The sequence below is a fragment of the Siphateles boraxobius genome, unplaced genomic scaffold (assembly GCF_051911475.1).
Source record: "Siphateles boraxobius isolate OS27281-9 unplaced genomic scaffold, OSU_SipBor_1 164, whole genome shotgun sequence".
Lineage (NCBI taxonomy): Eukaryota > Metazoa > Chordata > Actinopteri > Cypriniformes > Leuciscidae > Siphateles > Siphateles boraxobius.
Genome location: NW_027508771.1, coordinates 1582767 through 1596675, shown reverse-complemented (window position 1 = coordinate 1596675; position 13909 = coordinate 1582767). Strand labels below are relative to the sequence as shown.

General features: G+C 43.0%; 1 protein-coding gene and 1 long non-coding RNA gene across 2 annotated transcripts in view; both read left to right on the top strand.

Moving 5' to 3' along the window:
- LOC143740074 (uncharacterized) overlaps positions 1 to 13909 on the top strand; it is a 503207-nt gene that overhangs the window by 142314 nt on the left and 346984 nt on the right. The window lies entirely within an intron of this gene.
- LOC143740069 (kinesin-like protein KIF6) overlaps positions 1 to 13909 on the top strand; it is a 204534-nt gene that overhangs the window by 4606 nt on the left and 186019 nt on the right. Inside the window, exons 2-3 of the mRNA XM_077232147.1 lie at positions 8110 to 8216; positions 10767 to 10841. Coding sequence (XP_077088262.1) covers positions 8110 to 8216; positions 10767 to 10841 — 182 coding nt within the window. The remainder of the gene's footprint in view (positions 1 to 8109; positions 8217 to 10766; positions 10842 to 13909) is intronic.

The following is a 13909-nucleotide window of genomic DNA, read 5'->3' as shown; positions in this document are numbered from 1 at the left end:
GTACTCAACAATTTAATAAGGAACAGTAAACAGGCTCAGGATAGACACGGGTGTGGACAGGTAACGCAGGGACTTCGATGGTCAGAGTGCGGTGAATCCTCGTGCAGTGAAGTGCCAAGACGAGACGAAACGATCCAACACCAAGACGACAATCCACAGGAACACGATGACGGGAAAACCAGGAACAAGACTCAACACCAACACCCAGGACATCAAACAACGATCTGACAAAGGGAATGAGATGACGGTGAGTATTTAAGCAGTGAGGGAGATTAACAGCAGCTGGTGATGAATGATGATGATCAGCTGGAGCGGATCAAGGAATGACAACACAATCACGCCCACTACACACGTGCTTTCATACCACAACATAAACACGAGACGAGAAGGAAACATTGGATCAGTATACCGTGACACATTTGGTGTAACAGATATATTTATGTAAAAATTAAACAAAATACTTATTCTGAGCTATACTTTTTAAAATATGTAAAACAATATGTGTTCCTACTAAATTTTATTATATTTTAATTGATTTTCAATTCCTTACAAAAACTTCTTGCTGACAAATGGGTAAAACCTAATGGTTTAAAGGGTATTGGCGAAGGATAAAGATTTAAAATGACATATAGTTATAGTATTGGGTGGCTGCACTGTGATCTTTAAATAGAGTCCTATAATATGTTATCAAATTATAGTTTTTCTAAAAATGTCTGATAAGATTTTTTTGCATAAAAATAATGTTACACTGAATGACATTTTAGTGGTCGTCTTCTGTAAAATCACAGTAAAAATGTATGGTAGTATTTTTTTTTCCTCAGAAAAAGATAAATTTAAACAGTACATATTCTAATGTATGTGAAAAAGACTAAACTTAAAGCAGTTTTACACTTTTATTTTTTTTATGCTTGAAACCCCCTTTTCGTCTTTGACCCACCCACAGTAGTCAGTTTTGCACATATAATCTTAACATCTATGCATCAACTATTGTGCAATTCTTATAGCACTTCTATCTGCATATAGCCTAGTCGTGCTATTTACATTTTGATTTCAATAGGCCTATCTATCTAAGTTAGGCTAAACGCATGTGTTTTCTTTTAGAATGTTGGTGCTGCAGTGTCTAATGTCTCATTTCTTATAATTATATACATTGATAAAGTGGTGTAGGATTTACTATAAAAAAATTTACACTCAGAAATTGCTAGTAATTTTTTTATAATTATAAACAAACTGCAAGTACACATTGAAATCACTTGAAATTTTGAAGTAGAAAGACTAAAATGGTATATTTTCTTATAAAAATTAGTCCACTAATATGATTATTAGCCTATATAGTCATTGCCTACAGAAGTAAATAAATAAGAAATTGGTTTCATTCACTTGGATATTATTAAGCTACTTAAAAACAAAAGCATCTGTGAGCACAAACCCTCAAGATCTGTGATCTCTAGATGGCAACTATTTTACATAGCACTTCTGTCTGTTTATGGCCCGTGCTATTTCCATTTTACATAGGGGTGAATTCAGGTTGATTGGGGGCTTCTTCCGAGATGATTTGAACAAATTTTTAGGGGTGTGACGATACACTCATGTCACGGTTCTATATATATATATATATATATATATATATATATATATATCAATACTGAACTCACGATACAATATTATTGCGATTCTTAAAGACATAGCCTATGGTAAAAGTTTTACAAAAAAAATTACTGTTGATTTAAATGCTAAATTACATTGGGGGTGGAATTGAATAGGCTTGGACTTGATGCTAGTAACCCAATGCACAGAACAATGGTGACACCAGAACAAAAATTTTCAGGATTCTGAAGCTGAAAATACAGAATTATTTTAGACGAATATGCTTGCACTCTGTCACTGACTAGATATATTTACAATTATGTAGGCCACTTTATACTGGTAACATAAGACATTTGACATTATCAGGACCCAAAAATATTCCCCCATTGCATTATTATATTCAACATTATATATAGTAGTTTAATCTAGTACTGACACTAAAACTCAGTAAACTTGAAATTTTTCTCACACATTATGTTTTATTTTGGGTAAACTACATAAATACAGATTGTCACTATCCACGGTACATATTGTTGCATTTTTGTATTGTGATATATTGTGACACGATATATTGTTACACCACTACTGTCTTGATTCCTGTCTTTAATTCCCTTTGGGTGCTTCTCATTTCTTATTTGTGCATCCTCGTTTCCTTTCTGCAAGGAAAGACAACGAGGACGGAGGAATTGAAGGAAAGCTTATTTTTATATTGCAATATTATTGATCTCTCGAGCGTCACTTCAAAGCGTCATCAGCTGTGCTCAAAGGATCTGCCCTTATGTTGTTCAAGTTTGGTTATTTAATAAATAATAAAGATAAAGGAAGATGCCCTGTTGATATGTGTGTAATATATGATTTATTTATACTGCAAAGGTAAAGCATAAATTTAAATTATTGTGATATATGTGAAGGGGGAGGAGAATTTATTTGCGAGTCAGGTTTCTCGACAAGAAAGACTTCCGCATAGGATACACCTGTGCATCCTCACTCATCCTTTGGAAGCTTCCTCACTCCCTATTCCTCGCCTCCTCGTGGTGCAGTTAGTGGAGAATTGAGATGTCCTATAAGATGGCTGAATTCGATTGATTTCCGGGTCACAGGCTAGAGGACGGAGGAGCGAGGAAACCAGGAAGCATCAATTTGAGTATTGAGAAGCACCCCTTGTCTTGTGGACTTATGTTATTTCCTGTTTTGCGCCATGTTTTGTAGTCCTTTGTAGTTTTTCTTGTTGATTAGTTCCTGTTTGTTCTCAGGTCTGTCTTGTTTGCCGATCACCCTTTTTATAATTCAATGTTTCTCATGTTATTTGTCTGGTGTTGTCCTTTGTTGGAAGTTCTTTGATGTTCTCAGTTCTGCTCCCTGGGGCCTATACCATGAAGCCGGTTTAGGTGGCTAGCCAGGAATGTTTTAGCTTAGTTTGCGCCAACCCTGGGTTTTAGGCACCATGAAAGTGGTTTGGCTTTTAGCAGTGTTCATCGCCATAGTAACTTATGCTCCACAGCTAACCTGGTCCAGGGCAGAGGACCAATCAGCTGTGAGCAAAGTGACACATGTCTGATGTGATAGTCACTCTACCTGTTTCTACTCCAAATTAAAGTTCACTACATAGCAAATGATTTTTAAAGACAAAACCGTCTGGCTTTTAGTAATGCTTATTTAGAATAATAATTGTGTATGATATAGATTTTATTTATGTTATTATTACACCCTTAATCGATCACACATGTACAATTTTATTGTATCAATTATTATTACGCAGAGTTTAAATGAATAAATATATAAAGGTAATATAAGTACGCTTTAGAATCAATAGATAAAGCTATAAAATGACTACACGTGAGCTTAAATGTTCAATTCTCTCTATACCTTTATCAACTGTTCAAACTAAATTCACAACTTTAACTTGCACTGGTATAGAAAGACTTTTTTCTTTTAGTTGTCCTCTTTCATAGACAGCTATTTTCTTCTTGCTGTGTAAATTTGTTTAAATTCTTAATATTTTTCAATCTCGTAATATTCTGCAGAAAAGAGAAGTAAATCACGTTGCTTCTCTCACGAGAAATGAATTGCAGTTCCCTTTCGTCCTGGGAACTCCGACGTGTCGTCGGGGGAGTTCCCTGACGAATTGGGATCACGCTAGGGAGACCAATTGCCTTCGAGTGAATTAAAACGAGCCAATGAAAATTGGCATGCAAGATTTGCATTCCGCGACCCGCCTACCAGCGCGGGTATAAAAGGCGGAAGTAAACATTGCGCAATGCTTTTAGCTTCGGAGCCGACCGATTGTGTCCTCTCTGAGTGAGTGAGCTTTAAGATTGTATTTTTCTTACGGCTACGAGTCTGCTGTTTCGGGAGGGAATCTCTCTGTGTTGGTGAGATGGCGTGTCAGCGACCGCGCAGTTTCCTGTCTGCCGGCTGCGTCTATATGCTGTTGATTCAAAAGCTGTTTTCACAGCTGGTAAACGGTTGAGTGCGCACAGCTGCACCACTCCCGTTCCCCTCTCCCCAGCTTGCAGATAGCAGTGACGCAGCCTCGGCTGCGTCGCTCCGGTCTGCAGCTGGGCCCGGAGGCGCAGAGACCAGCATACGAGGAGTCAGGGCCTCGTTCCTCGTCTCTCCCCCTCCCCTCGCCACCGGGCAGTCCGCAGCAGAACGCCCACGAGCCTTCTCTGCCATCTGCCCCTCGGTGGAAGCAGGTTGGTGTCAGGCGCACCCAGACCCCCGCTCTCGGTCGCTACAACGCCACCAGAGCCGGGTCCCTGTCTTCCAACTCGCTGCCCCTCCGCGGGTACGCCGGTGGTTCGGGTGGGTTCATTGCGACACTATCTGGAAGCCTGGCTAGAGCGCTTCCGGGTCCGTCCCGATGGCTCATCCGCACCGTCCGGTTCGGCTATGCAATTTAGTTTGCAAGCCGGCCTCCCAGGTTCAGGGGCGTCCACTTCACCCGTGTGCGGTCGGTGGACGCCCCTGTCTTGAGGAAAGAGATCGATGTCCTGCTGGCGAAGGACGCGATCGAGCCGGTCCCTCCTGCTGAGATGAGGTCTGGGTTTTACAGCCCTTACTTCATTGTACCCAAGAAAGGCGGTGGGTTACGGCCAATCCTGGACCTGCGTATTTTGAATCGGGCCCTGCACAAACTCCCGTTCAAAATGCTTACGCAGAAGCACATTTTCGAATGCATCCGTCCCCAGGATTGGTTTGCAGCGATCGACCTGAAGAATGCGTACTTTCACGTCTCGATTCTCCCTCGACACAGACCTTTTCTTCGGTTTGCTTTCGACGGTCGAGCGTATCAGTACAAGGTCCTACCCTTCGGGCTGGCCCTGTCACCCCGCGTCTTCACGAAAGTCGCGGAGGCGGCCATTGTTCCCATGAGCGAACAAGGCGTTCGCATCCTCAACTACCTCGACGACTGGCTCATTTTAGCTCACTCGCGAGATGTATTTTGCGATCACAGGGACATGGTGCTTCGGCACCTCAGCCGGTTGGGGCTTCAGGTCAACTGGGACAAGAGCAAACTTTGCCCTGTGCAGAGGATCTCTTATCTCGGTATGGAGCTGGACTCGGTCGCCCGGACTGCGCACCTCACAGAGGAACGCGTCCAGTCAGTGCTCACCTGCCTCAGGTCTTTTCGAGGCAGGACAGCGGTTCCACTGAAGCAATTTCAGAGGCTCCTGGGGCATATGGCAGCCGCAGTAACGCCGCTCGGTCTGTTACATATGAGACCGCTTCAGCGCTGGCTTCATGATCGAGTCCCGAGGTGGGCGTGGCACAGCGGCACGTTCCGGGTCAAAGTGACCCCGCACTGCCGCCAAACCTTCTCCCCGTGGTCGGATCCTGTGTTTCTACGGGCCGGAGTGCCCTTAGTCCAGGTTTCCAGGCATGCTGTGGTTTTCACAGATGCCTCTGCCACCGGGTGGGGGGCCACGTACAACGGGCATGCAGTTTCAGGTCTGTGGACGGGGGCCTCAACTGCATTGGCATATCAACTGCCTAGAGTTGCAAGCAGTACGCTTAGCTTTGCGTCGCCTCAGAGGGGTTCTCAGACACCAGCACGTACTGGTCCGTACCGACAGCACTGCGACCGTTGCGTACATCAACCATCAAGGTGGTCTACGCTCCTGTCGTTTGTCGCGACTCGCCTCCCACCTCCTCCTATGGAGTCAGAAGCATCTGAGGTCGTTCGTGCCATTCACATTCCAGGGGAGCTCAACCGTGTGGCAGACGAGCTCTCACGGCTGCCTCCCCTGCCAGGAGAGTGGCGACTCCATCCCCAGTCGGTCCAGCTGATTTGGAGTGTCTTCGGAGTCGCACAGGTAGACCTGTTTGCCTCTCCGGACACGACCCATTGCCAGTGGTTTTACTCCCTGTCCGAAGGGACCCTCGGCACGGACGCCCTGGCTCACAGCTGGCCCCGGGACCTGCGCAAGTATGCGTTTCCCACAGTGAGCCTTCTTGCACAGACTCTGTGCAAGGTCTGGGAGGACGAGGAGCAGGTCCTTCTTGTGGCGCCGTATTGGCCCACCAGAACTTGGTTCACCGAACTCATGCTCCTCGCGACAGCCCCTCCCTGGCCGATTCCTTTGAGGAAGGACCTTCTTCCTCAGAGACGGGGCACTCTATGGCACCCGCGTCCAGACCTCTGGAAACTCCATGTCTGGTCCCTGGACGGGACGCGGAGATTCTAGGTGGTCCGCCCGGCACCAGGTCTGCTACCTCTAGTAAGGAGCTGCTAGTAGACTGGGTGCTCCAGTGGTTTCTATTTGGGCGACACCTAACACGTTCGCTAGGTTCTATAGCCTTCATGTGGAACCTGTTTCCTCCCGAGTTCTGGCTACGGCCAGTGGGTCGAGGGAATAGGTTGTGTCGGCTTGCTGCGCCACTCCGCCTCAAACAGCGGATACGTGCGTTCTTTGCTCCGTATGGCGCCCTACGTTGGTGAGCCTCGTGAGTTCCTCCTTCAATCCTCCGGTGCTGGGCGTGGCGGACCGCCCGGCACCAGGTCTGCTACCTCTAGTAAGGAGCTGCTAGTAGACTGGGTGCTCCAGTGGTTTCTATTTGTGACCCATGAGGCCACGTGCAGTTCAGCCGTGTCTTCCCCTTGACGGACTCGTTCGTCGTCCCTGTTGAGTACGCTCCCACTTCCCTTGGATTGGGACTACCTCAGGGACTGCCATATGTTTCACTATTCCTTCGGGCTAGTACATATGTGTATTCCTGGCCTTCCTCAGTCAGGCTGGGGCTTCCGCAGCGTTCCCTCCTCTCTTGAGGGAACGCTTTCCCAGTGTTATCCAATATCCACTGTGCGGGTCTCGCGGAAAAGCAGTGTGTTTCCCGTGCTAGCTCCTGCAACTTATTTCAAGAAACTGCTGCAGGGAAGCTTTGCCGGGCGCTGGAAGGGGCCAGCACCATGGCATTTTATTAGGGATCCCAATTCGTCAGGGAACTCCCCGACGACACGTCGGAGTTCCCAGGACGAAAGGGAACGTCTCGGTTACGTATGTAACCCTCGTTCCCTGAGTACATGGAACGGAGACGTGTCGTCCCTTCGCCATGTTGCTGTACCTTCGCGGAGGACTGGACACCGTTCGGCTCCTCAGCGAAAAGCATTGCGCAATGTTTACTTCCGCCTTTTATACCCGCGCTGGTAGGCGGGTCGCGGAATGCAAATCTTGCATGCCAATTTTCATTGGCTCGTTTTAATTCACTCGAAGGCAATTGGTCTCCCTAGCGTGATCCCAATTCGTCAGGGAACTCCCCCGACGACACGTCTCCGTTCCCTGTACTCAGGGAACGAGGGTTACATACGTAACCGAGTCGTTTTCCTCTTTCTCAGCATGTGATTGGCTTTTCGCTACTGATGTCACACCTAAACTCCTAAACCCAGGATCAAAGCCTATTTGAGAGAGAAAGTTGATGATCGGCATCATGGTACTAACAAAGCCTGGTTGGATTGGTTTGGTTTTGTCAACTCGAAACTAATCCTGCAACCCTGAGTTTGTTCAACTACCATCATGGTACAGGCCCCTGGTTTTACTCGTGTTTATTTTGGTTGTTATTATTTTATTAAAGTTCTCCTATCACTCATCTCTGAGAGCGCTCGGCGTTACACCTACAAATTATATATTATAGAATTAGATATTGAGGGTTTGTGTTCATGCTACTCTGTTCTTAAGTCTCAATATCGATGTGATTGAAACCAGATTGTCTTTTATTTACTTCTGTAGGCTATGGCTGTTGGGAGTAATGTGTGTGTGTGTGTGTGTGTGTGTGTGTGTGTGTGTGTGTGTGTGTGTGTGTGTGTGTGTGTGTGTGTGTGTGTGTGTGTGTGTGTGTGTGTGTGTGTGTGTGTGTGAATATATATATATATATATATATATATATATATATATATATATATATACATATATATTAATTTATCTTAGCATGTCTGCAATATGATTAGAATATATAAATCAGAAAATATGTCTGCACCAGCAAGTCTAGATTATGTGTACTCATGCTTAAGCATCCTCTTTGCAGGGGTACTTTGTGGACTGCGAGGAGCAGGGCAGTAGTTTGGAGTTTGTGGTTCCCAGAGACTTGGCGGATGGTTTTATCAACAATAAGAGGGAAAACTACAATTTCAGGTGACGTGTAGAAAAATGAAGGAGAGAGATTTAATTTTAAGGAATTATAGTGTTGATTTCACAAACATGATCTTAATATCCCTGCAAGCTTAATGAAAGTTTTTAGAAACATGAAAGTTGTTCTTTCTCTGAAACTTTCTTTTTATTATTTAATTATTAAAATGATTTGCAAACATCAGTAAGTTTAGTCTACTTCATTTCCATTTATTGTACCAGTTAAACAGTAGGATTGTGAAACATGCAAATTTCTCCAGTTGTCACTGCACTGTATAGCAGAGAGTCGCTATGGTCTGTCATCTGGTCAGGGTAAATCTCAAGTTCACAATTTTAAGTGCCAGCATCAAAGGAAGTTAAAGTCATCTTAAAGACCTCCTCCAATTAAGGCATCGCAAGCAGATTCTCAATTTATCCTATTTCTCTTGAGACATCTCTTTTTTAAGGATGGAGTAACTTTTATTAAAAAAAAAATGAAATAAAGAAATTGCTGGATAAAACTGATGTTTTAAAACATGTTAAATGGATTTAGAGCAGATTAGGCATATATAGTTCCCTTTCAGTTGGTCACGTTCGACGCCACGTTGGACTAACCGACGAATAGGAATCACGCTAGAGAGTCCAATCTACTTCAGGTGTAACTAAACGAGCAAATGCACATTGATAATGCATGTGATGATTGCATCAGCTGCTCCGCCTCGCAGCAGGTGCATCACATCTTCAGCTCTTCGCTTTGGAGCCGAGCTGTTCATTTGTTCCTGTCTCGAATTTACAAGCAGTGTTTTTTAGAGTCAGTTCTTCAAGGAAGAAGCTTTCTCTATTGGTGTCGGTGTGACGGCACTTCAGCGGTGATCGAGCCCTCGTTTATCTGTGTGTGTGTGCGTGCCTTCAGTGAGTGCTAAAAGGCTTTTCTTACAGCTGGTGACGGAATGCTTTTTCAGAGCACTAAAAAGCTGTTATAACAGCTGGCTAGAGCTGCACCTTCAATGAGTTCAACTGACTTTAACGTCAGTGTTGCCGCGGTATTTTCCCCTGTGTGCTTCTGCACCAAGAGAGAGCAGTTCCGCGTGTCTTTTTAAAGATGATTTTCCACACATGTGTTTCTGGATGCGATCATTACCTGGCGCCAGCGGATGGTCACGATCGTTGCCTCGCGTGTCTGGGCACTAAAGATGCTGAGGTGGCTTTCGTGGATGAGTCATGCACCCACTGTGGTGTGTACTCAGCGTGTCCCTTTGGTCCCGCTTGCTCGGTCTCTGCGAGCCTGGCAAGCACTCTCCAGTCCGTCTCACTGGCTAATTCAGACCATCAGGCTCGGCTATGTGATTCAGTTCACCCGCCCACCAACCCCCGAATCGCAAAGTACGTGATCGAGCTGGTCCCTCTAGCCGATATGAAGCTCTTTATCTGTTTCGGAGGCCAGCAGAAGGGAAAGGCTGTCTCCAAGCAGAGGATTGGATAATGGATGCCATCGCCCAGGCTGGAACTGTCCCCGAAACATTACATATGTAGTTTAAGTAAAACTCCACATAACTCCCTGTAGGTAGGATGTGGCTTCCTTTTCCAGTGGAAAGGGCACGCTTTCTCAGTGTTATCCAATAGTCTCACTGAGTGGGTCATGCGGAAATGCAGTGATTGACATTCTCCGTGCAAGCCCTGTCCCATCGACAGCCTAGTAGGCTGGAGGGATCAGGAGGCTTACGCAGTGCGCTGGAAGGGGCAGCAGCTCTGGCGTTTTGGTAGAGATTCCTCTCCTATTAGTTCCCTGAAAGAGGGAAACGAGATGCCACATCCTGTCGCCACAACTGCTGTAGCACCGCTGGGTGGCCATAATTTTTCGCGGATTATATTGCTTTAACGGGGGAAAAAACACGCAAAATTGTGTCAAAATTCCAGTCTTGGTTAGTATACTCGTAAACACAGTCGGTTACATCTTAAATAAGCATAAAACACATGTGACAGTGTGACAGACTGTATATGAAAACAGTAATGGATCCGTGCACCAGTGACAGCAAAAGTGTAAACAGCCATATGTGTCTGTCGTCAAAACAAAAGATAGCTTTAATTGTAAGGAATCAGAATTAATAGCCTATGTATTTAATTTAGTCAGGACTCAGGACTAAAAGACTATCAGTGTTATTTTACATTTGATTACTTTATTCAGTTTCTGTAGTATTTCTGAATACTAGTGTTAGACCTACCCAAAAACTCTTCTCTTTATTTCTCTTTATTTGCATCTTTATTATTTTGTATGAATGTTTGCTACTTTTTCAATGTAATTTGAAGATTGAAATCAAGCCCTATTGTAAAAATGCAATGAGTGAGCAAACATTTAGGTGAGATAAATGTAATAAAAATTGTCTACATTAACATAATAAATATCACTAAAATATCACGCAAATATTCTTGAAATATTGTGATATAATTTTGTGGCTATATCGCTATATATATTATCCACCCCTACTGTGAACATACTTGAAAATACTTTAAAAACAAAATTTTGATTTATTCATTTTTAAACAATCCATTTCCACTACCACATTTCCCATTTTTTAGGTTTCACAAGGTTTTTGACCAAACAGCTAATCAAGAGGAAATCTTTGAGACCATTGCAAAGCCTGTTGCTGATAAGTGAGTTGACTTTTTTTTATTCTCTGAAAAGTTGATGAAGCATTGCTTTTAAAGCATAACAATTCACAAACATGTTTTTAAATGAGAAAACAATAGATATGTATACTATCAAAAACAATTTATAAAAAGTTTTTGGACACAAATGTGATGAAACATGCCGGTAGTTAAGGTACTGAACTACATCTTTAGGACACCTATGTACATCTAGTAAAAATAACTTGTGACTAAAGTAAGGATCACTGACATGTATGTTGTTATCTATACAATAAAGCTTGTATGTGTGGCTTGAGTGTTAAACTATCTTTTTGAGGCAATTTAAGATACTGACATAAAATCATTTAGAGGCCCGGATATACTTCAGCTGTCTAGTGAGACCTACAAAGTTAGAACTTTAGAAATTTAGAAATCATCTGCACTGTAAAATCATGATATCATTTCAGGTTAGAACATCCTCCATTTCCCTCAGTAAACATAGGGTCTAATCTCTCTGATGTCGCACATAAACTTTAATTTTAAGCTTCCTTTTAAGTTAAAACCCATTCCACAATGAACTCTGAGGTATGATAGTTGTTTGGCCTGAATGTGGACCACACAGTGACAGGATGTGAGTTGAGATGAAAATGATTAATGAAGCTAAGCTGTTATAGCTGTTACATGTCTTGTTCCCTTACCACTGAACAGAGTCAATTCTACGCGGACGCAAGCGCTGTGATTGGTCTGCTAGAACCCCTCCCTCGGGTTTCACATGCTCCCTTTGCATGTGTAATTACGCGTCAATGCGGACAACGACGCAGAAGTATAAATGAAAACCAACGCGTTGCCTACGGCATAGAGGCCCCGGCGTAGGTCTGACGCAAAAGTATAAATCAGCCTTAAGGCGCTATCTAAGGGTGCACCTTTGCAAGATGTTTGTGCTGCAGCAGGCTGGTCCTCCCCACACAGAAGATGTCATAAGGTTTTACAGGAAACTTTTCGATGTAAATTTACAGTAAAATACTGGCAGCTGGTTTGCCAGTCACTTACTGTATTTTTACAGGACTACTACTGTAAACAACATTTACAGTATAGTACTGTTATTACCAAATACAGTATCCTGCAGTAATATGTATTTTACAATATTAGACTGTTTTTTCTACAGAAATTCATTGCATTTACAGGGCAACTGTACATACAGTAGTTAAACTGTACATAGATTGCCTTTGTCATAAAAAAAATTAAAAATATCATACTTTTGTTATTTGTTTTGGCAAAAGAAATGAAAAACAACATGCTCTGACTTTTAAAACGTATTTTTAAGGAAAAAAACAGAAAATTACCTGAAATGTCAATATTTAAGAACCTTTAGGCCGTGTGTCGACCAAATCGTTTTTTCACGCACTTGGTGTAAAATTCTAATTGTTTTCAATGGGAGCGCCGCGTTCTTAGAACGCCACGAGCATAACGAGGCGCTGAGCGTGTATTTAACGCTCAAGCGCTGACCGTTCGGCGTTTTTTACTGGTCGCCGAGAGTTGAAAATTTTTCAACTTTGGGTAAAACGCTGCGCTCATCACTGTCACTTTTTACACAGCCGTCCAATCACAGTGGAGGAGGGGCGGAACTAATACCACACCGACCAACTGTCACAACATTCTTTCTGAACAACGGCATCAACCAGCAGAGCTAACCGAACAAAATAGATGAAAAATAAATTTTTAGTATGCAACAAATTATCTATGAAATCAGTTACAAGTAAACTGTGCTGCGGATATTCACTGCTTGTTTTCAGCTGGCTAAAAACGCTTTGGTGGACACACAGCCTTAAAGTGCAGTTAACAGTTCCCTTAGTCGATGTGTCGACTGATTGGGATCACTCTTAGGGAGCCCGTCATCTTCGAGTACTGTTAAAATGAGCCAATGCGGGTATAAATACGGAAGTAGATGCACGCACTAGTTGTCTTTCGCTTCGGAGCCTGATGAGTTTGGAGAACAACTGACAAGAGATCAGAGACCATTCCTCCATACAGAATCTCTCCAGATCCTTCAGTTTCCCAGGTCCATGTTGTTGCTTGTCCTCTTCAGTTCAGCATTTTCTATAGGGTTTAGGTCAGGGGACTTGGATGGCTATTGCAGAAGCTTCATTTTGTGCTCAGTGACCCATTTTTATGTTGATTTTGATGTTTGCTTTGGATCATTGTCCTGATGGAAGATACAACCACGGCCCATGGATAGATTTGAGGGATAGATTTCTAGCAGAAGTGGTCAGGTTTTGATTTTTTTATCTGTTGGTATTTGATATAATCCAGGATGTCTAGGACCTCCAGCAAAAAAATAGGCCCAACAACATTAAAGATCCAGCAGTATAACCGTGGGCATGGGGTACCTTTTTATCCCTTTGTGCACCAAAGCCACCTGGTGGGTTTACTGCAAAATGCAAAATCTTTATTTATTTTTTATTTATTTTATTTTTCATATGACCATAGAAGCTGGTACGATTTGTAACATCTTTAGTTGATTGGAAGTTGGAAATGGGGAATTTTCAATGCTTTAGCTATTTTCTATTTTCTGCCACTTTCTATTTTGTGAAGCTCAACAGTCAAAACCAAACAAGAGTACGTATTTTTATTCATGTATTCATGTAAATAGGTATGTATTTTTATTCATCTAGGAGACCGCTATCTACATCCAATCCCATCACCTTTTTTAATCAAAAGCTTTCAATCGTATCCACGTATAAGTATCTGGGAGTCTCTCTTGACTCACATCTTACTTATCGTGACCATGTCCAAATCTTAACCAGAAAGTTAAACCAAAAGTTATTTGTTTATAGTAAAATTAGACCATATTTGTTGCTTTCTGTTTCTAAAACATATCTTCATGCCATCATTATGTCCACTCTGTCGTTTTGTTTACCTGTTTGGTCACTCACAACAAATGAGATCCTTGAACCTGTAACAAGACTCTATAGGTGTTTCTCAATGTCAAGGAAGGATCCTCGGAAGCCGTTATTTCGAGGATGCTACGTCATCGACATCCGTCGAAGGACTGTTCCAATGTCGAGGATCCTCAGAATTTCAACCAAGGACTGAGT